The sequence below is a fragment of the Argopecten irradians genome, chromosome 3 (assembly GCF_041381155.1).
Source record: "Argopecten irradians isolate NY chromosome 3, Ai_NY, whole genome shotgun sequence".
In the NCBI taxonomy this organism is placed as follows: Eukaryota; Metazoa; Mollusca; class Bivalvia; order Pectinida; family Pectinidae; genus Argopecten; species Argopecten irradians.
Window position 1 is genome coordinate 21019061 of NC_091136.1, and position 21358 is coordinate 21040418.

At 33.3% G+C, this 21358-nt stretch overlaps 1 protein-coding gene across 1 annotated transcript; it reads left to right on the plus strand.

Moving 5' to 3' along the window:
- The first annotated feature begins 2037 nt into the window (after positions 1 to 2037).
- On the plus strand, positions 2038 to 16809 carry LOC138317822 (uncharacterized). The gene is made up of 2 exons (XM_069259737.1): positions 2038 to 2355; positions 12138 to 16809. Exon 2 carries the CDS (start codon positions 12458 to 12460, stop codon positions 13847 to 13849), a length of 1392 nt encoding a protein of 463 aa, XP_069115838.1. The 5' UTR covers positions 2038 to 2355; positions 12138 to 12457; the 3' UTR covers positions 13850 to 16809.
- The last annotated feature ends 4549 nt before the right edge of the window (positions 16810 to 21358 follow it).

Here is a 21358-nt window from a genome sequence, read left to right on the forward strand (position 1 = left end):
CCTGTTCATACATACTTATACCTAGTATGTCAATAGTCATTATGCATGCATTCTTTACATGATATTTAATGCAATGCATATTTTACATTCAAACTGAAAATTTTGTCTATTTATATTCATTTATACATGTTTACATGAGAGTTTCTATGACCTGTCAGATCACATTTACTGGCATCTTATACAATACATGCCATACTAGTTTATATGGTGCTGAAGAGTGTGTTCTGTCTTACAATCACTCCATGTCCTCTGTCGATCTTATAATCAGTATTCAGTCTCTATTCGCATCTTTGTTTGCTTTAAGGATTAACTTGAACATGCTTTTGTTATGGAAATATAAAACAAATGTACGAGTTTGCTTGTCTTTCATATGATGCATTCTACGAATTACAATACTTACAATGCACAGATTTGAATTCTACCAACCATTAAAGGGACAATTCACTCAGGCTAATTCTTTTACATAACCAAGAAGCAAAATATGGTAGAAATGTATTGTTCTATATTTAAACATATAACATAAAATATCAACAAATTCCACATCATTGTTTAGTATTTTAATTGATACCGTTGTAATTACAAATCGTTGATCAATACGATTAAGCAGTTACAATATGGCGTTTACGTCTACCGTGCAGTGAAATGAACACACAAGGTCAAACCAAACGGCAAAGTTGTGATCTTTAATTTCATTTAATAGTTTACAACGATATTAGTAATTATAAACATAGATTACATAAAGCTTACAAACAAGAACTATTACGATGCATACATTTCATTTCAAAATATTATATTAAATCAAAAGATTTAATTCTGGATCGGGCAGCAGGCAAAGCCTATATATACCCTCTCCACATGATTGCATGCATGTATTACAAAATGTATACAAATGTATATACAATTTAGAAACATATTATGAGTATGTTTTCGATGACAGACAGTATTTTGGAGTAACTATATGTCATTTAGCTTCAAAACCATACCATACTGTTATAGATTGCATTATTAATAATTTTATCATAGACAGCCAAACATTCAAGATTATTTAAGATAAATGTACATTATAGTTAGTTCTGAAAAAAATGATCTATCAATATTAGATTGCAAATGGCTAATAGTATATCAGCTAAATCCATACATTATACGTTATACATGGTATCTAAAATCAACGATTGACATCAAATAAACATCCGAAGAAAAATTGCGACCCATTTTGACAATCTTTTTTACAAAGGAAAACTGAAACTAGGTGCCAAAGCCTTATCCTTTCACGCGTCATTTGAGACTATTCAATGGACATGCTTCAATGATAGACGTTCGATATGCCTGCCATGACCATTGTGTGTGTCGTCAATCTATGTATTACCTATAAATCATTGGCTGGTACACACCAAGGCCTAAGGTAACAGGGGTCACCATCGGACCGACCGTGGACATTTAATTTTATATTTGATAAACTACAACTGATCGTACCGCAACAAATAAAAGCAACAAGGAGGGCGTATAAGACTGTGTGAATATGGATAACAATAGGATCTTATGACATGGTTGGAGACGAAAGGAGACGGAACACAAACGCGACTCAGTTACTAGAACTCGAAACTCGTCAAATGCTTGCGAACTTCGTTAGCTCACTGGAACGGAACCTATTTTTCAAAGTTGGCCAAAAGGGTGTAAAAAAGTACACCCTTTCATCTGGACCGGATTCATGGGAAGTTGGTATGAGTCATAGAAACTTACCTTGATGAATTTTTAATTCACGGATAATTGGAACCTGTTACTATTCAACTCATTAATCTATGGCATATATATGAACTTATTACAAGTGAGATCCTTCTTAATGAACCTTCATCTTCATCCTAAAATAGTAGCAGGCTGTTAATGTGCTTTTTAATGCCAAATAGGACCTAATTGTCATTGAACACGGTCGCCATGACGTATAGAATTTGAACTAATTAAAGGCCAACAATACTTGTATCATTAAATGGAACACATTGTTAATGAATTCGTTAATACTTACGCCTAGTATATTGAATGTTATCAGAACTATTGTTCCCGTTATCTGACAGTGGAAACAAAATCAGCAACCGAATTTTCAGAATATTTTGATGGATAAAAAGTTATTTCACAAAGAGCAGGACGACTACGCTGAAAAAATGGTACTGATGCTGTCACGCTGTCGTCACTTTTGATTTTATGTACAGCAAGTTTTCATGATAAAAGCGAATCGATAAATGGATGAAGTGTTTGTGTACGTAGGATTACATATGATGCCAGGTAAAATGAGGTTGGGCTCAGTCAGGCGACATAGTAACAGCGGATACATCAGCACGGAATAATGGAAAGCAGTCACAGGTAAGCTATGTACTGTTTTAAATGGGATGTTAGGGACAATATACAGGTAAGGTACGTATTGTCATGTTCTATATGGGATATTAGGGATAATCTTCAGGTAAGGTACGTATTGTTGTGTTTTACATAGAATGTTAGGGACAATATACAGGTATATGTAAGGTACGTATTGTCATGTTCTATATGGGATATTAGGGATAATCTACAAGTAAGGTACGTATTGTCATGGTCTATATGGCATGTTAGGGATAATCTATACAGGTAAAATACGTATTGTTGTGTTATATATGGGATATAAGGGACAATATACAGGTAAGTTAGGTATTGTCATGCTCTATATTGGATATTAGGGATAATCAATAGGTAAGGTACGCATTGTTGGGTTTTAGATGGGATATTAGGGATAATATACAGGTAAGATATGAATTGTTGTGTTCTATATTGAGTATAAGGGATTATTTACAGAAAAGATACATTTTAACAGATGTTGATATAGAATCACAATAGCGACAATAATATTGTTTACTGTTTTGATGTCATTTCTAAAAACGAATTCGTTTATAAAAACGAACGTCACCGAACTGCAGATGATATAATTAGTAAAGTAATGTTTCTAGATATTAATATCAGTATATGTTTATGTTATACGATAATGCATTATTTTACAATATCCAGTTACGTATCTTCTATTTTTTTGTTCTCATATTACTCTTGCCATTTCTAATAACCTGTCCTCATTTTATATGTAGTTAATGGTCAATATTTCACATATAGTTTACAGTTATGATCCTATACCATGGAACATTGATGAGTTATCATTAGAACTAAAAGTTAAACTTCGTATTACAGAATCTAAATAAAACAAAAATAAGTAGCATGCGAACGTAAGCCACGAATCTAGGATATATAAAACAAATACACAAATTTATAGTGACAAAGGGAAAATCAGCATATATAAAACAAATACACAAATTTATAGTGACAAAGGGAAAATCAGCAGTAAGTACGGCCTTTGTTATCTTAAAATAATGGTTGAAAGACAAATGTCACATGATTTTGGCGTAAGATAACGAACTTTATAAACTATTTCATACCATGTAAATGTCTATGTTCAATTTCCCTATATAACACTAAATAATGTTATATGTAAGAGCACATCTATAACTAGGTTTGAAATTACTTTGTTTATTCAGATGAAATGTCGTGATATAGTTTCATAAATTGGTGTTGTTGAACCACACTACCGTATATAATGATATCGATATCAGTAACCGTTAATTCAGGCTTTGTCTTTGTTTACATGGTTTTTTTTATAATGTTCATGAAATGATGCCATTGACATTGAAAGAGGACGTTGCTAATATCTATAACGCATGTCAAATATCATTAGATTTTTTAGATATCATTAAATTCATATTCGTTTCTGGTTCATGGAATATTTTAAATTATCCTTCGCTGAAAAAACCACTTCATTCAAAAACGAGATCTGTGAAAGGCCAAATCAAAGTAAAAGTAGGTTAAGCTCCACGATCGGTAAAAGTCTTCATTGCCAAATAATTAGTTCTTAGATATTAATGGTGTACTGCACGACACATGTGAAGCTCAACTGAAGGTGATGCAGAGTACACGTACAGTCGTTTATCAGGCATAGCCATAGACTCTCCTGTCGTGTGCGATATTAAGGTCTAATGTTTTCGTTCATATTATTTATTTTCTTTGATCTGATGGCATACCAGTGAAGATATTTAGTACATGGTGTGCATATTATCATTTGTGAAGGCCTTGACCGGAAACTATATATGCATACATTTCATTTTGTTTATTCAGGCTAGTGCTAAATCTTGCATAACACATGTTATTAATGAGTACAATTACATTTAAAAAACAATACATTTGGACTACATATAAATATCGTCACTCATTTCATTGGAGAAATACTCAAATGTTCGCTAAGACATACCATGTTTATTATTACAAAATATAAATATTTCTCCATTTTAAATATTCTAGACATAATGGAGAGAATCATAACAACAATAATATGTGTCACCTGTAGCGGCAGAGGTTCTGGTACACAGATAACACTACCCCAGTCAATACCATTACAATAGGCATGTTTACTTTCCTCATACTCGCTTATTAAATGAAATTCCAATTCATATAATCAGATAATTCGCCTTTGCTATCACCGTTTGATGGTTGAGATTATAGTTGAGATAGATAAGCTCGGACCAAGGTACGCCTATATCTGTGTTAACTTATTACGCGGATTATGTCGGATTTTATGTTTAAATTAAATTAATTATCCTAACGATTTCGTTCTGTTCACATATTTCCTATTAGCTGCCTTTGCCAACTCCGCAATATCTCATTCGAAAAATTGTATACATATGCTGGCTTCCTGTATTATAACTATGTATTCTTTGTCAGTTTTTTGTAATATTTACCGAAGCCTTGGTTGAGTGAGGGGAAATATATTCGTTATATTTAGACCTCCAGAGAAGTGACATTTATATGTTCAGTTTCCTTTGAACTATATTGTTTTACATCACATAGAAATTCGTGTTTCCAATATCAAACAATACTTTGTTTAACAATCAATATTACTATCAATCATAGTTTATAACCACCTACACTAATCGATATATGTTATAGAATATGAAGTAATGGATGAGGGGCCATTAAAGTTCCATACCAAATTTATGTTATTGATCAGGGGCGCATTGAAATATTCCATCTCTAAATTAAAATAGTATTCAGCACATTGGAAAAACGCATTCATTGTCTTGCTTATTTGCTATTCATTTTGATGTATTTCATTACCCCCCTCCCCCCCCAAAAAAAAAATATATGAGAGTAAAGGAAAGTGTGCCATTTGAAAATCTTTCAAAAACCAGTACATTTTTACCAATATGATAATAATATCGTCCAATGTAAAAAAGAGGTACATAAATACAGATGTACTAGCTATATAGGTTAACAAAAAAAAAAAAAGAAAAAAAACAACAACGACAAACAAACTGATAAATGATTGATACTGAGACAAATCGACAAACTGACCAATATGACTAAATCTAGTCTATTTTGATTTGTCCTCGTTTTTATCAAAAATTGATGTTTTATAAACAAAGGACGCGGTACAATAACTAATAACCTCCATTAGTAGCCCACGGTCATATTGGCCTTGGGCCTTTATACTCGTGTGATTGTGTCTGATAAGGAGTCACCAATCAAAAGAAACCGTAGCCGTGCATTATCAACATCACAGTGAAAAAATGTGTTCATATATTTCATATTCTCTTTGTCACTTTTATAATTGCAAAGATATTGACGATATATTTTAACATTTTTAAATGACCGAATAGAAAATCAAAATGTTATTCATTAACGTAACCATTATGATATACTACTAACTGTCCACGGTATGACGTATGTACCGATTGCCTAAAGGTCACTGTGCGGATGGCAAGGCATTGAGTTACCGATGAAGTATAAAAAATGTATTCCATTTGTTGGCACGCCATTTTTAAAACTCTGCCCTCTAAATGCATGCCACATTTTCCGCCACATCATGCTATCTTATAGTTAGTGCCATGTTTTTAAAGTATGTTGCCTAATGTGGGACGCATTGTTGTGAAGATACTGGTCGTACAAGGGGTAATTTTATTTGTTCAAAATATCAACTATCCGAGTAAATATACCCGGCTAAATCCTGTCCTGATGGCGGTCTGCGAGTGTCTGTTTACCTAACGAAGCTGATACATCATATCCCTGTAGTGTGTACCTAACTAAAGAACATAGGAGTAACGTGCTCTATAATCTACACCGTCACACAATTGTCGTCTGGTCCAGCGAAATATCGGTAATTAACTGTTGTATTTCCAAACTGATGTATACTGTCCTATATAATTGTACGATTCCGGCCTGCCAGCTACACACAACAAATGTATGGTCACATTTCCTGTTTTGCAAAGGTGAATGCATTCATAAATGAGAATACATTAACAGACTCGAATGAAGGAAAGACATTTTGTTTCGGACTTATTTGATGCGCCGATTTCATACTCGTGTAAAACGGATTCAAAACCTTAAAGGAAAAGAGGTAATAAGTCCAATCTTATTTTACAGATCTGCTTTGTTCGTATAAATTTTGTACTTATGTTTGTTCCGACATTACTGGGTTTAGGAGGACTGTTTAGGAACGGAACATATTCCATATTCTTGAATTGATTAAAAATATTAAATTGGCTGTCTTTTCATTCCGATACAAATTTGAAAATTTATTTTGGATTGGATATATTATTGTGTTTTTTTTTAAGACATGATTTTTGTAATGAATATATTTGCAACATATTGATAAAAGTGGCTGGTTAAAGACATATTTAAGGCAGATTTGAAGCGCCGTACTCGTATAGAAAATCTTAAAGAAAGTAGAGGTTATGTTCCAATCTTATTCTATAGATCTGGTCTGTTCGCATTAATCTTATTTAATTATATTTGTCCAAACATTACTAGGTTAAGGAGAAACGGAAAATATTCTATATTCATGGAACGTTTAAAAATAATTCAAATTCTTTTCAATCTGATACAAATTTGAAAATGTACTTTGGATTTGATATATTATGAGGGTTTTTGTGTGTGTGTGTTTTTTATGACCCTGTGTCCGTTTTAGAAACAACATGTTTTCATAATGAATACATATATCCAATATGTTGATAAAAGTAGGTGGTTAAAGATATTACATGGGGAACTTAATTTCAGGTAGATTTCATGATGAGAATGGAATAGTTTATATATGTAGTGCTCAATTATAAAATGCTGTAATATCATACATTTATTAAGTATTGGCCAATTTGTTCTGTGGTGGTTTTATATGACCCAGTGGACCAAATATTCAGGTGCATGACACCTACACGAAAACATATATGCATTACCTGATTTGATAAATGCAGCATTTTAACATTGCTACAATATAGGAAACATAGTTAAATATGTAATTCGTGTGCATAAACAGTTTAAGTCCGTGTGGTGCATTTATAAATTGGTCCAAGGCCATTGCTACCAATGGCACTTGCCAAGTGAAAATGAATAATTATGATTACAACTTAAATCAAAATTGATGACAAATATGTATTTACTTACACCTGTATGCGTTTTAATCATTTATCTTACCAAAAGTATTTAATTTAATATAAATTAAATTATTAAAAAGCTATTGTGTTAGTTATGAATAAAACGTATTTCATATGGTCTCCAGATAAAAGTTTAATTCATGTCAGATACTAGTCGCCAGCGTTTCCTATATAGACGAGTGTAAACCCATTAATATATATAATACTGCTACTTAACATATAATGTCTTCGGGGACGTGTTAAAATTTCACATGAAAAAAATAACACCGATAAACCAACCAACAATACATATATCTATAAAGCATACATTGGATAGTTATTATCATAGGACATTATGCGATAATCGGAAATCAAAATAAATCTGAGTTGGCCGACTTTGAGCGCATATAATGGGTTAATAAGTATACATTCTTTTCATTATCAATGATTTTATGATTTTGAAGATATCTGTTCGGAATCTGTTCTATATACATTATTTTATTATGTACGTTTACCATATAATATATATATATACATATCTATCTTACCTTGCAAATATTTACTGTGTATTTTTGTCCGATTAAAACGACACACATAGCGTTTCCACTGTCAGACCAGTGTAGAAATATAACTACTTTATAATATCAAGAGGCGGCTATATAACGAACGATATGATTTGTATTCATCTTGAATATACTAAATTCAGGATTCTTATACTGCTAAGACTTTAAAAAACGTAATCTTTTATTATTCTATCTAATGCTCTATTACCAGGCAGGGTCTCTGCAGAACCGGAAGACAAATCAGTGGATTCAAGTAATTTTAATTTAGGAATATAATGAAGCAAAAAAGTGATCGATCTGCGACAACCTTACAAAATGTACGGAATGATCACCCACAATCACTGTTTACCGAGAGGTTTAAAACAGACAAATATTTGTACACTTACTCAGAACATAAATAATGACCCACTATTACACTTATCGATATATTAGGCCATACGAGGTCAATAAAGCATTAACTTTATGACTTACAAATAAATACCAATTATATCAAGCAGTGCCTTGAAACTACTAGACAATATTGACATTAGCTACATGTATTGTGTGAATATATCGCGATATATGTTACAACCTATAGACATGAAAGACGGTGAATGTCATTACGCGACTTCTTACCCAGCCAAACACCATGTACATACCATGTGTTAAATACCCGTCCATATAACTTTGATGTCACGAACGAATGTGACATGAATGTGTTCTTAAACGATTACATTGAACGTGTTTTACGACGCTAAAAGAACACAGATCAAATATGGTTTGATAAGATAACTGTATGACCATGCTAAACCATCTTCAATTCATTTTAAAATATAGATCCGATAAAATATAACATCTATATTGAAAAGTAAATCCTGTGTCACGAGGATAAATATTTTAAAAAATCAAATGAATAAGCTGCAATATATTAGCGCCAAAATAATTTTAGACGGAGAGGAAAGTCAGTTACGCAGAAGGGAAAAGTATCCAACTTGAATAAACCATGAATCAGTTTTTGTGTTATATCTCTAAAACAAAAAACAAAAAAGATATGTTCAAATTCATTCTGATAATTCAATTTAGTTTTGATAGTTTTTGACATTCCACATTTATTGAGGGGCTATACAATCAGTACGCCGTTGTTTCAGCCATCAGAAGCGACGTCTAAAACGACAACGTTATTTTATTTCCTTTATTGGCTGGCCAAGTAATTTTAGTAAATAAATCTATTGTTACCAACCAGATTCAATTACAATTATTCTAAAATATACAAATGATATCTTTTGTATATTAATTTGTAAATTAAACAGGTGTTTCTGTATGCATGTTTCCTCAAACAATTAAACATCAATTCGGGTTTAACAGCAAGTAAGATAAACAACAGCAGAGAAATGTTCCCTTTAACACCCATATTTAATCCTACAGTGATAAACAGCTTTTAGCCCGTTATCCGGTGGTGTCCACAGACAAAATCAATTTCACAAGATGAAACATCTGTCTGTTCCCATGGCAACACTTATCACCTCTGAGCAAACGTTTTACTGTGCCAACCTGTTGGCTCGAATTCGTGTCGAATGAGAAGTCGAGTATCATCTGTTGGACACAGATCGATGCTATCTGTCATGACACGCCAACATTTGTTTTACGTAACACAGAAAAAAAGCCGAGAACACCAAGAGTCGGTACCTCCATCACATGTGGTCGATTTTTAATCTGCATGTCATGTTTTCTTAACAAATCATCTATACTTTCACCTTAATCATGCTTCTCAGAGAGTAAAGCAAAGTTAAATATTGACTTGTTATACACAGACAATACAGAAATAGAATAGAACGTCTAAAGCATTGTTACACAAGGTTACAAGAGAGAAAGTGTAATTACCGACACGTGTTGTTTTAAGTTAAACGTTAAAAAGGTCTGTGTAAACATTTAGTGTTTTGTTACACGTGTACAGTCATGGGAATTACATGATTGCGGATGATGTTTTATATGTTGTTCAGTTCGAAGTAGAATACATAAAGACTATGTTATTTAAAATGTATAATTGTATTACAGATTGCATTACAACGTTCAATTAAGAATACAAAATTGCATGTGATGTTTCATAAGGTTTTATTACAAATTTAAGTCTTGATAAAAAGAATACCTTCTTGTCTCTTTTTACATTTAAAACATCTAAGAATTACAGATAATTATGAAGTACTTAATTATAATATATGTATATATACTAAATATAACTGCTTGTATACATATTAAAGGATTAGTTGTTGATGAATGTGATAAACTTGGTTACCTTTATACAGTTGTTCTTACATATATGGCTAAGCAGCATGGATTATGAAACGAATATCATTATTATATATCGTATGACCTTTATGCGAATGTTAAATTAAATAAGTATTTGCCGATACTATTAGAACATTTCATAACCGCGAATGTTATGATAAATTCATCACATACATTATCAATCAGATCCCTATAATATAGGACGGGTGAAATGACGTTTTATCTATTGAGAGGTTTCACCAGATATTTATTCTGACGTAATAGTAACATGTAGCGTCATACTAAAGACCCCGTGGTTGTAGGATTGTATAGTGCACAATACAAAGATCAGGTTTAGGTATCAAAAATGTATAATATCTATGTTTTGACATGTAATAGTTGTATATGCTAATGGGACTTGTTTTTACTGGCAAAACATATATTATTTCCATTTAAATATTAGTGTATTGAAAAGCATATATTATTTAACTAAAAGTAATAAACAAGATTTCCCTTCAGAGGAATTAAAATCATATAGATATAACGGACATATAAAAATGTAAATGCACAATGAAGCTATTTTGTTTTTCTTGGTGTAAGAAAACAAGATGGATAACTGAGGCAAATATAATATATGAAAATAAATAAATACCAGTCTATGTTAAGAACATATACTTGTTTTGATATTTTGAAATGAATAGCTCTGTTATGTATGTTGGTTTGAATATAAATTTCATTATTGTTGCATTGTTGCATGTGTAGAACTTAAAAATAAAATCGTAAATCACCATAGCAACACCTATGTATAACGACACAGTCACTGGGTTACGACATCAATTCATTTAAGTATGCTATTGTTTTCAAATAGTATACGTTTTCCTTAGCTCTGACAATCGATAATGTTATTTTTGTGTTGCTATTGAACGTAGGCACGTGGTCATACGTCACCAGGGTAACCTTTAAGCCTAGAGATAAATACTATTTTATTAACAATAAAGTATAAATTTCCTGCTATATCTGACTTTTACACGAATTAAATCTGCGCATGTGGCCGAAATTACTCATTAAAACTAAGTAAATGTCAGCTTAACGTTAGTTTTTACATAAACATTAACCTTTTTATTGCCTTAATTGAAAACATGACAGGAATTCAAGTAATTATGACGCGTTTACCAGAAGGCAGAACAATCAAATGAATAAAACAATGACAAAGTTGTGTCGGTATGATCATCGCTGATCTCACTTCTCATCATTTTTTGCCCGGAACTGGACAAATCTGACAGTGTGCTAATGTCAGTCAGTAATCTAAATGGCAGCCCCGGGAGGGGCGGTGCGTTTCAAGGTTCCATACATGGTTCTCGCCATAGGGACACTATCAATGTTAGTATTAGCATGCTGTGACTTGGTCCAAACGTACGAACGTCATCACATCTACTAACCAGTGTGTTTATTTATTATTTTGTTTATTGTTTTTTTTACTTTCATTTATCTTGTCTAGTCGTATGATGCCCCTGATGACGATTGTAGAGGTGGATTACGCGCGTGGTCGGGCTTTTACTTTGTAACAATAGTTTGGTGATTGTGTGTCGATAATTAGATAGCAACGTGATGTCCGCATGGATGCATGATCTAGATTCTAACGAATAGGTCTATATATAGTTTTTGTCTGACTTTATATATTTCATACAAATTAGGATATAACGATATTTGTTACCATCGTATCTAAACAATGACATCTAATCAGTAAAGTCAAACAGTAACAAGATCCAAAACGGGAATCACGGGAAAATACTTTACACAACGTTCTGGAAAAACCAATTTGGTTCAATATTATCTGATTAACTGTTTTTTATTTTGTATTTTGCAGATACTCGCGGCTATACCACAGAATCAATCAGGGAATGCCCACTGCCATCAAACTGGAATCTGGCCTGGACTTTCCAGGTGGGGTTATTAAAGGGACAGCGTGATTGTACAGTTGGTAATACGTAAAGACTATCGGATGTACACTACTCTTGCTGTCGTGGTGTGGTTAATGTCATTGAAAATTATCTAAACCTGATAAGTGCAAAAATTGGACCTTAGCAGCTGCAGTTGTTTTACAATATATCTCATGATGAAATTAACACGCGCAACATTGTGTATAACACGTTCAGATGACATCAGGTTTTAAAATATTGATTTCTCATGGAATCTTCCAAGCTTCGACCAAAATCTGCCAAACACAATTATCGGAATCGAGCCCCGCAGCCAAAATCGCCCAAGAGTCGTAATCAACAAGTCACAAAACCAGAGAAGTCAACAGAACCGGATAAAACTAGATTGGAATCGGCACGACCAAAGAGTGCACATCCACGAGCGAAAAGTCGCCGTGGTATTGTTGTTGATATTGTGAACTCTCAAAACAGTGTTTATACTGATATCACTGTCATAACTAATGGTCGGAATACGCGGGGGCAACCAAATCTACCGGATCCAGGAAAATCGAATCTGAAAAGAAGCACAAAGACGAAAGCCTTACATGAAATTGGACATGGTAAGACGCCAATGACTAGGATGGCAGCTGATAACATGAAGGAAAATAACACAAATGTTCAGATGGTCGCTAAGCAGCAAGTTACACAAAAGAAAACAATTACTCGATGTTACTATCGACCTTTGACCCCAATCATCACCAATGAGGATGAGTACTACGCCAATCTTGACCCAGTGGACTACTTCAATGACCCTACAATACAGGATCTACCCATATTCAAAGATAAATCAAAGACCATGGAAAAAACTCAAAAACAAAAAATGCGATCTCCGAGTAGCCATAAGGAGCCACCGCAATACGACGAGGACTCGAGACCTTGGTCGGAAAGTATACAAGAAGTAAATAACAAGACACTGTTATCTCGAAAAAAATATGTTAATACTAAAAACTCGGTGTATGCCATGTTTTTTGACGAAGGTCCTGGACTACTGGCGTCAGATACCAGAAAGCATGTGCGGCCCCTGACAGACGACAAAGTTATCATGCAAAGTACAAAGACTATACACGATGGTGACCTAGTTGATAACTCCGTGGGTGTAAAAAAGTCAAGATTAACAAAAGTTGATGGTCGCCGACTTCTTGGCAGCCGTGCCAATAATACACGAGGTCCGCCTGGAAGTGAAAAAAGCTGGATCCCTAGGTACAATGGCATCGCACAAAACACAACTACACAAACAACTTTCGGTAAACCTGGAAACCGTGATGTTAAGTTTGCTCATGTTCAAGGAACAAAGGATCCCAAATCCAAATATAAGTATGAACTACGCCCATTCTCTGAAGGAATTAATATACTCGCTGAGAATGAAATACTACGATATCGTGCCAACCAAGAGCTCACAGATTCGAAATACAATGTTGACAAAATGTTAGCTAAGCATAAGAAAAAGTGTGGAAACTTTCCAAATGGATTTGATTTGAAGCCTCGGCGGAACAATTTGGTTGGCCCTGATCAAATGGATGCAAAACATGCAGGTGCATTTAATGCACACATGACCTCGCGACCCCGGAAGTTAAAACCAATACAAGCTGTCCATAACACGTAATGTTCATGTTATAAAAAAACAACCAGGTAAACTGTTTCTATTAATCTTGCATTATTGTCATAGACGACCTTGAACTGTATAACAAGAAGCGGAATTCTATAATTTGTACATCACTTTGAAATCACCATCCGAAAAACTGTTATCGTACGTATGTATACGCATTAGCTAGTGTCATCAGAACATTATTGTAATAACAATATCAAAGCCATATCAAACAAAGTTTTTATTAGCATTATGGAAACTGAACAGTCACGTCATTTTAAAATATTTACCTTTATTTGATCTGAAAACAAAGGAGTAGATGTTCTACCTCATTTCTATTCTGTAATTGGGATATTTTTTATTAGGTTGTGAAGTTTGTTTTCCATTTTGTTTTAATATTTTGTCTAGGTAATGGTAAGTATTCCTGATTTTAAAGTCATGAAAGTCGTGTGAAGTACAGCACATTTTATCTCATTATAAATTAAGATACAGCTCTATGAAATCAAAATTTTTCTGATCATTATTTTTTATTTTACATTTTGTCACCTTGAATTTCTTGTGTTCTTTCTTGCTATTATTTAGATTCATGATCGATTATTCATTTTATGATTTAAAATTAAATCAAAAGCTAAATTCTTTATATAAACCCACATTTTTGATACAATGGTCAGGTACTAGACTCTATTGCTATAGACAGAATCTAGTAGACCTCTCGATTTTAATGATGCTCCACCGCTGACAAATGGTATTTTTTCCCTATCAAAAACAGGAGCAGACGATTCAGTATTTTTCTTCGGCTACAAAAGTTACTTACTTTATACAATTACCACCGTTAAAAAGTTTGAGCTTCTAATTTTAATTCAAGTTAAAAATGTTCCGTAGCACTATATCCTATATGGAATGAACTACTGAAGGCGAAATAAAATATTTTATATTATTTTTTGTTTTAATTAGGCATATATATACACGATTAAACACCAATTTTTGTTCGAATAAAGAATATAATTTATGCTCTGTCGGCGGTGGAGCATCTTTAAAGCTAGACTTGCCATTTTACAAGATTGTTGATAGTTATATAAACATTTTACATCCTAGTGAAATGAATTACATTTTGTTAAGAATACGATATTATCCTAGAATATGTTTTCTGTATTGAACAAAAATGACGTAAATGATATAATTAATGTAAATCAAACATCCCTTTGCGATGTTTTAAGTTATGTTGACATGTTTAAACAGAAAAACAAATGTGAGGAAATCAGAACGTGTGTCCATGGGTGACAAAGAATCCAATTTATAGCTTTGATATTGGTTATCAAGGAGACTATCGATACCCGATATAGAGATACCATATGGTTATTTTCATTTACTGAACACGGACATCTCTTCAAATTTTGCAAGCGGTGTTAGATGTCGTGTTGTTTTGTAAGAGAAAATAATCCATTTGTTAATATATCTAGTGGATATATCCCACCCTACTGCAAATCACCTCATACACTCACCCCACAGGCTAACATGCTGTGTATGTATACCATAAGGATTAACACTTAACTCTGGCCTCACACGGACCAGAACGTTGCCGATTTACCGAGGGTACTGGTGGAGAATTTATCGTTATTGTTGATGTACATACCAGTTTGTTTGGTCACGATCAAACTTCATAATCCCGTTAAAAATGGTTTTATCACGGAACCTATTTATATTCCTGTGTATTAAGCGATGTCTTACACAATCATATTCAATTCAATACTTGGTACATCAAACTTAAAATTAATTATTTCGTCACTGGGCAGTGATTTGCATTCTCATATGAAATTGTTATCATATTTTATCTCATCATCTTGAATGAAAAAAATACTTGTGTAACGCAGTCGGTTGTCGCGCAAGAATGCATACGTCGGAATGCTGACTTATGCAAGTAATGTTAATCTGCATCAGATTTGGCCTTTATTGTTTCTTTATTTTTAGTTCTTCAATTGAATGTAATGAATATCATAAATTATGCTTCAGAAAATAAGATATTTAAGAAATATTGCATCAATGGAATAAAATAGATTGTGTTATTGTTGAACTATATTTGGGTTCTTTCCTAACTTGACAACATTCCCCGCCAAAATGGAGCCATCAGTTCCGGGATTCCATCAATTGACCTGCTGTTACATGTACATCAACAGTATAACGTTTAAAAATCGAAGGTTTATCTTATTGGAACATTAAGAAATAGTCGGTTGAAATGTAAATATAAGGAATGATTTTTATTTTTTGTTATTTACTGGTGTGTAAACTGCATTTGTTGGAATGATATTTCAACATGACGCGCTAATGCACGTCATTTAAAATAAAGGCAGTTTACTAACCAGTAAACAACATAAAATGAAATTATATACATTATCAGTAAATAACTTTATTTTGGTTGAATGTGCTCAAAATATTAAAACATGAAACCTTATCAAATTAATGCATGAATAATATAACACGGGGAACAGTTAAAATTTTGTATAATATAACTGAGAAGTTATATTATAGAATGAGGTAGAAACTATTCTCAAAGCATGATAATCATTAATTTCATAATGTCCAATATTGAATATTTCAAAATGAGGGACTGTAATGCGTACTATTTTATATCAGTATATTGTATTATAACAGGACTGAAGTGTTTTGTAATATCCCTGACGTCGTAAAGCACCGTCTATTCTAACTTGTTTATAAACATACAAACCTCCTGTAGTGGTAAACTGATTAAATCAAACCTGATTATACAATGTACCTATCTAGAGCAAGTATTCTTCGATATAAGTGTTCCTGGAACAAATGTATTCGTTGAGAAGTTGTAATTATGCATGTTATTGTAATTATACTGTGATAATACTATACCTGTCAAATACATATCGATGTTGTGGTCAAGTGTATTACTATGTAATATATATACGATGTATTTGATACTGTGTAAGCTAATATCATATTAAATTCCCACGAAGTTATAGTGTTTACTGTGGTATGTTTTTCTGTGTCAGCAGTTACTACACTAACAAGCACCTCACAGTTCCTTGTGGATTCTCCGCGGTTATGAGGGTACGAGTCCCGGGCTTCACCTAATTTAGTGCCTCATTGGGAAGAAAATATTCCTATTCTTCTTACTTTCTTCTCCAGGATAAGTCTTTGAGAACACGTTAAATGCCATCCCTGTGCATGCAACGTCATGTAATCTTTGTAACATCACATTTAGGTTTTCTTACACTCGTTCATGTGCAATAACTATTATCAATTGGAAGGCCTATTTGGCACGAGAAGATATAATATAGAACCAGTTTATGTGAGGGTATAAATGACAGTGTGTTGGATAGTACATACTTTTGTCATATCTGAAAGAGTATTTTTCGCTCATTTATCATTATCAACGTCTGTAATTTTTTCTTAGGTTTCATACTAAATCTTGCCTTCGATTTTTTTATCATATCTTAATAAAGAAATATCTGATGGTGTGAAGTAAACAACGTCATCAAGACGTCAGAAAAGAGACATTGCGTATTTATTTCGAAAAAAATAATTCCTCGATAAATAATTGAATCGTACATTAAAGGCCCATTACCTTTCCGGAGCAAAATATAAAGGTTTCTTAAAAAACATTAATAACATCAGAAAATGCGTACCGATGACCTAAAATAAGGTTACGACACCAAACATATGCAAGATTTCCTGCGTAATATATGAAAACAATGGAGAGTCAATTCGCTGTTTTGCCGTCTGGCGCAGTGATAGTCAACTACCGCCCGGTATTTAGGACGACGGCGGGAAACATAATACGACCCGCGTTATGAAAATAAACATTTTATTTATTTTAATCAAATCGTTCAGAAGGTGATGATAAATATAGTATTAACGGTAAGTTAATAATTTTTGCGGCTATACAAAATTATCGATCTTGTTTAACATTCCCATTTTAAAAAATTTAAGCCGTTTCGGAACGGTAGTGGGCCTTTAAGACCTATTTTAATTTGTAAGATAATCTCTTAATTATAAGCATTGATCAAATGTCACTATTCTTTACGTTTATGAGAAGTTATAAAAAAAAAAAACTACGCGGATTCACAGTTTCACACATCACACACAGTATGGCAACTGTTTTTTTCAAATCCCTATGAATTCGAAAATATTGGCATCAATTCTTAATGCAAGAAATGTCCTGTAGCAACGATAACGTTACAATGAACCTTCCATACCAATGTGCTTGTTAATAAACATATAATATGCATAGTTATCATGCCCTGGAGATGTCAATATGACACAGGAATACACAAGAGAAACAATAAACGCGTATATAATGTAAACCAATTATGCTGGAAACATACATAGTCCAACTATTTACAAGATACAAGTACATTTCATATGCAATATTTCAGGAGCTTAAATTAATATTTTATTTTAGGAATTATTCTTAATTTTCAAATAACATAAACACAAACACATGCATTAAAGATGTGCTTAATTGCATTGCTGAACATATAACACATTAACGGATTAAAAAAAATACCCACATAATTTGATTTTAACGAACTTTGAAAGGATCAATTACGTCACACTGTTATCTTTATTACCGTGTTGACCCCGAATTTGAAGTTTTAAGTATTATTGGTAATTAACAGTTTGTGGAACCCCACTAAGACATGGGGAACAAAATAAAAAAAACCACAACTGGTCTGTCTGCCTGTTTCAGTGCGTGAGTGATTTCTTTAATCTATCGATTTTGAAGCATACCATGCCTTTTTCCGTTATAAAGATAAACTTCAAACGACAATGTCATAAGATTTAATATATTCACTTTCCCAGATTACATTCATTGCTGTCAATGGTTTAGTATGGTAGAAATAGGATTTATTTATTTCACATCTGGTTATAATTTACGTGGCTACATAACTTACTTATCTATGAGTTTTCAAACTTGTCATTGTACCCTGCTCTGCGGGTAGGGCGTTAGAACTGTATCTGCTGCCCCTAGTGCATGATCGTAAAAGGCGACTAAATTTAGGATCTAATCTAGATTACTAGTCTTCGAAAACGTAGATATCGCCATTAAATTTACGACGACTGGTTAAGTAATTCGCAAAAGAATATAAGCTTATTTCATATATCACACACAAACAGAAACGCACAAAGACTATAATATTGCACTGCATTGGTGCTTCAAAAGTATATTTACAAACCAGATCATTTTGACCATATATGAATGACAAAAGGTAAACGAAACGAAATCTTGTTTTAGAATTTATTATATTTAAAAAAAGAGTCTGTGATTACTGTGTAGAGATGGATATATTCATGTATGTAATTTGACGTTGATGCCACAATGACACGCACGATCGAGAGCCAATTACAGAAATTCATAAACGCCACCTAGATTAATATCCGTTTTTGTCGGTCCGAACAAGGTGACAGGAAGTGAGTTTTGTAATTTAGACACACCCTTACCGTGTAGCTATCAGTCAGAGTCTATAGTGACGGAACCTAGACCATATCTAGCTAACGCGCGTTACTGTCGCCAAGTGCAACGGACCATGGACGATATAGTTAATGAGCTATTTTTGGAGTAGTGACGGATCGATTCTCATTCAGACCGTAATTACTTTCATGCTGGGATAATCATTGTCATAGTGTGTGGCTGAGCGGGTCTTAATGAAAGGAAGAGGAGGTTAATGCTGCTACAACAAGGGGATGTTAGATATCGGGTGTGAGGTGAAAGGAGCAAATATTCGTGGGAGCTAGCCCAAAGGTTAATAAGTACAACATGAAATAACTATTGGTTATTTTAACGACTGTTCATTATTACAAAATTGCGTAACACAAAACATAAGAAGATTTTGGAATATTGTCACACACAAAAGGACATCTAAATCATACTTTTTCATTGAAAGCAGCCGATGTACCAATCTAGGTAAAATCTTATGTATTCACATAATCTTGAATGTGGATCAGGCGCCAAATGAACCACAATGCATATAAAAAATGCAAGGAGCATGTCTATATCTTAACTCCATGGACAAGTCCATCCTTACAACTATAATGAAGGTCTAGTGAACGTTTAGATTGGCCTATCCTGTTAATACTTTCGGGTTTCCAAAATGATATGTGGGCACTTTTCATTACTTCATGTATACCTCAAGTCGATTAGTTCTCAGAAGACATTTAGATATTTGAATAAGTGACTGAAGGTATCATCGTCGACAAAGCGATTTGTCTTTTTAACACAGGGGAAAACGTTTTATGTCCCATAATCTGGCTGCCAAGGTTGAGGCCTTGGGATCAACCCTAAAATATAAACAATGCCATTGCACAGTTTGACTATCCCACTGGCACAAAAAACATTCAGACCTTTCAAAAATCCATGTCATTATAAAACGGCCCCTTATATGTTATGTGAATGTGTGTGGTAGGTTTGCGTGTGTGTTTGAAGGTGTGTGGAATGCGAGCTTCTTGCTTGATTTGAAAAGCCACATCAATCTATAGAGCAGACAGCTAAAACACCGAACAATTAACAAATACAAGGTATTATTTTATATTCGTAGATACAGAATTATCTGCCCTTGCAGGCAGGTATTGATGTGATACGTCATGATATTGGGGGATTAACATAAAAAGAAAAGGACTTAGTGATCGCACTTTCCCGACTCCTTCTCGAAAAGGGCAGATAGATTTCCGAGAGCAAGCAGAAACAAAATCGTGGGTCAGCATACTTGGGTCAATGGCCGGAATCTTGACAATGATCTTCTTGAATGCTTCTTGACAAAGATCACAAGGAAAGCGGTGTCAAGCGACACATACTGGTTCCCGCTGCACTGCATGCACAAGGGAACAAGTATAATTCCATATTTCAAGAGTAAAACCATATGTAGCCAGGGTGCATATATAACCAAAATATGATATTTTTTTGCTTTTATCAGATCATTCAAACATTATGATACTAAATAAAGCGTTTTATCTTAAAGCAATTAAGCTTCATTTTGTAAACTAGAAAATTGTATTGCACGACTTTAATGATAATAATAAGAAATTACAAAATCTTGCTGTGAAGACAACTTACTATTGGCATGCACTTGAGTACATCGTGTAACAGTTGGTCTTCAAAACAATCCCTGTAAACTATGATAAATTGCTACATTACAAAAAAAAATTGGAAAAATTTAAAACAAACAAAACAAAAAGTTTTATAATTTGCATCTAGTAAATGAATATCATCACAAAACAAATGCTAGAATGTTAACATCTACGCTTGATAATCATTAAACATAACATCGGATACTCTTATTTTGTCTTATAATATTTTAACATTTCAATATAATGGACCTGAAATGCTAGATATAATGTCGGACATTAACGTAACAGACAAGTCATCATGTCTACGTTTTAGCATAATATCTTTGATTAAAACTAGGATAGTTCCCTCTTAATTAACCGATTAGGATGACCACTCGATTGGCTGAAACTTCGGGATCATGTCAAACTAGATTAGCTGTAGCTTGTGTGACAGAT

What these genes read in the sequence shown, in the direction of transcription:
- LOC138317822 (XM_069259737.1), top strand. Translation starts at nt 12,458, where the DNA reads ATGGAATCTTCCAAGCTTCGACCAAAATCTGCCAAACACAATTATCGG.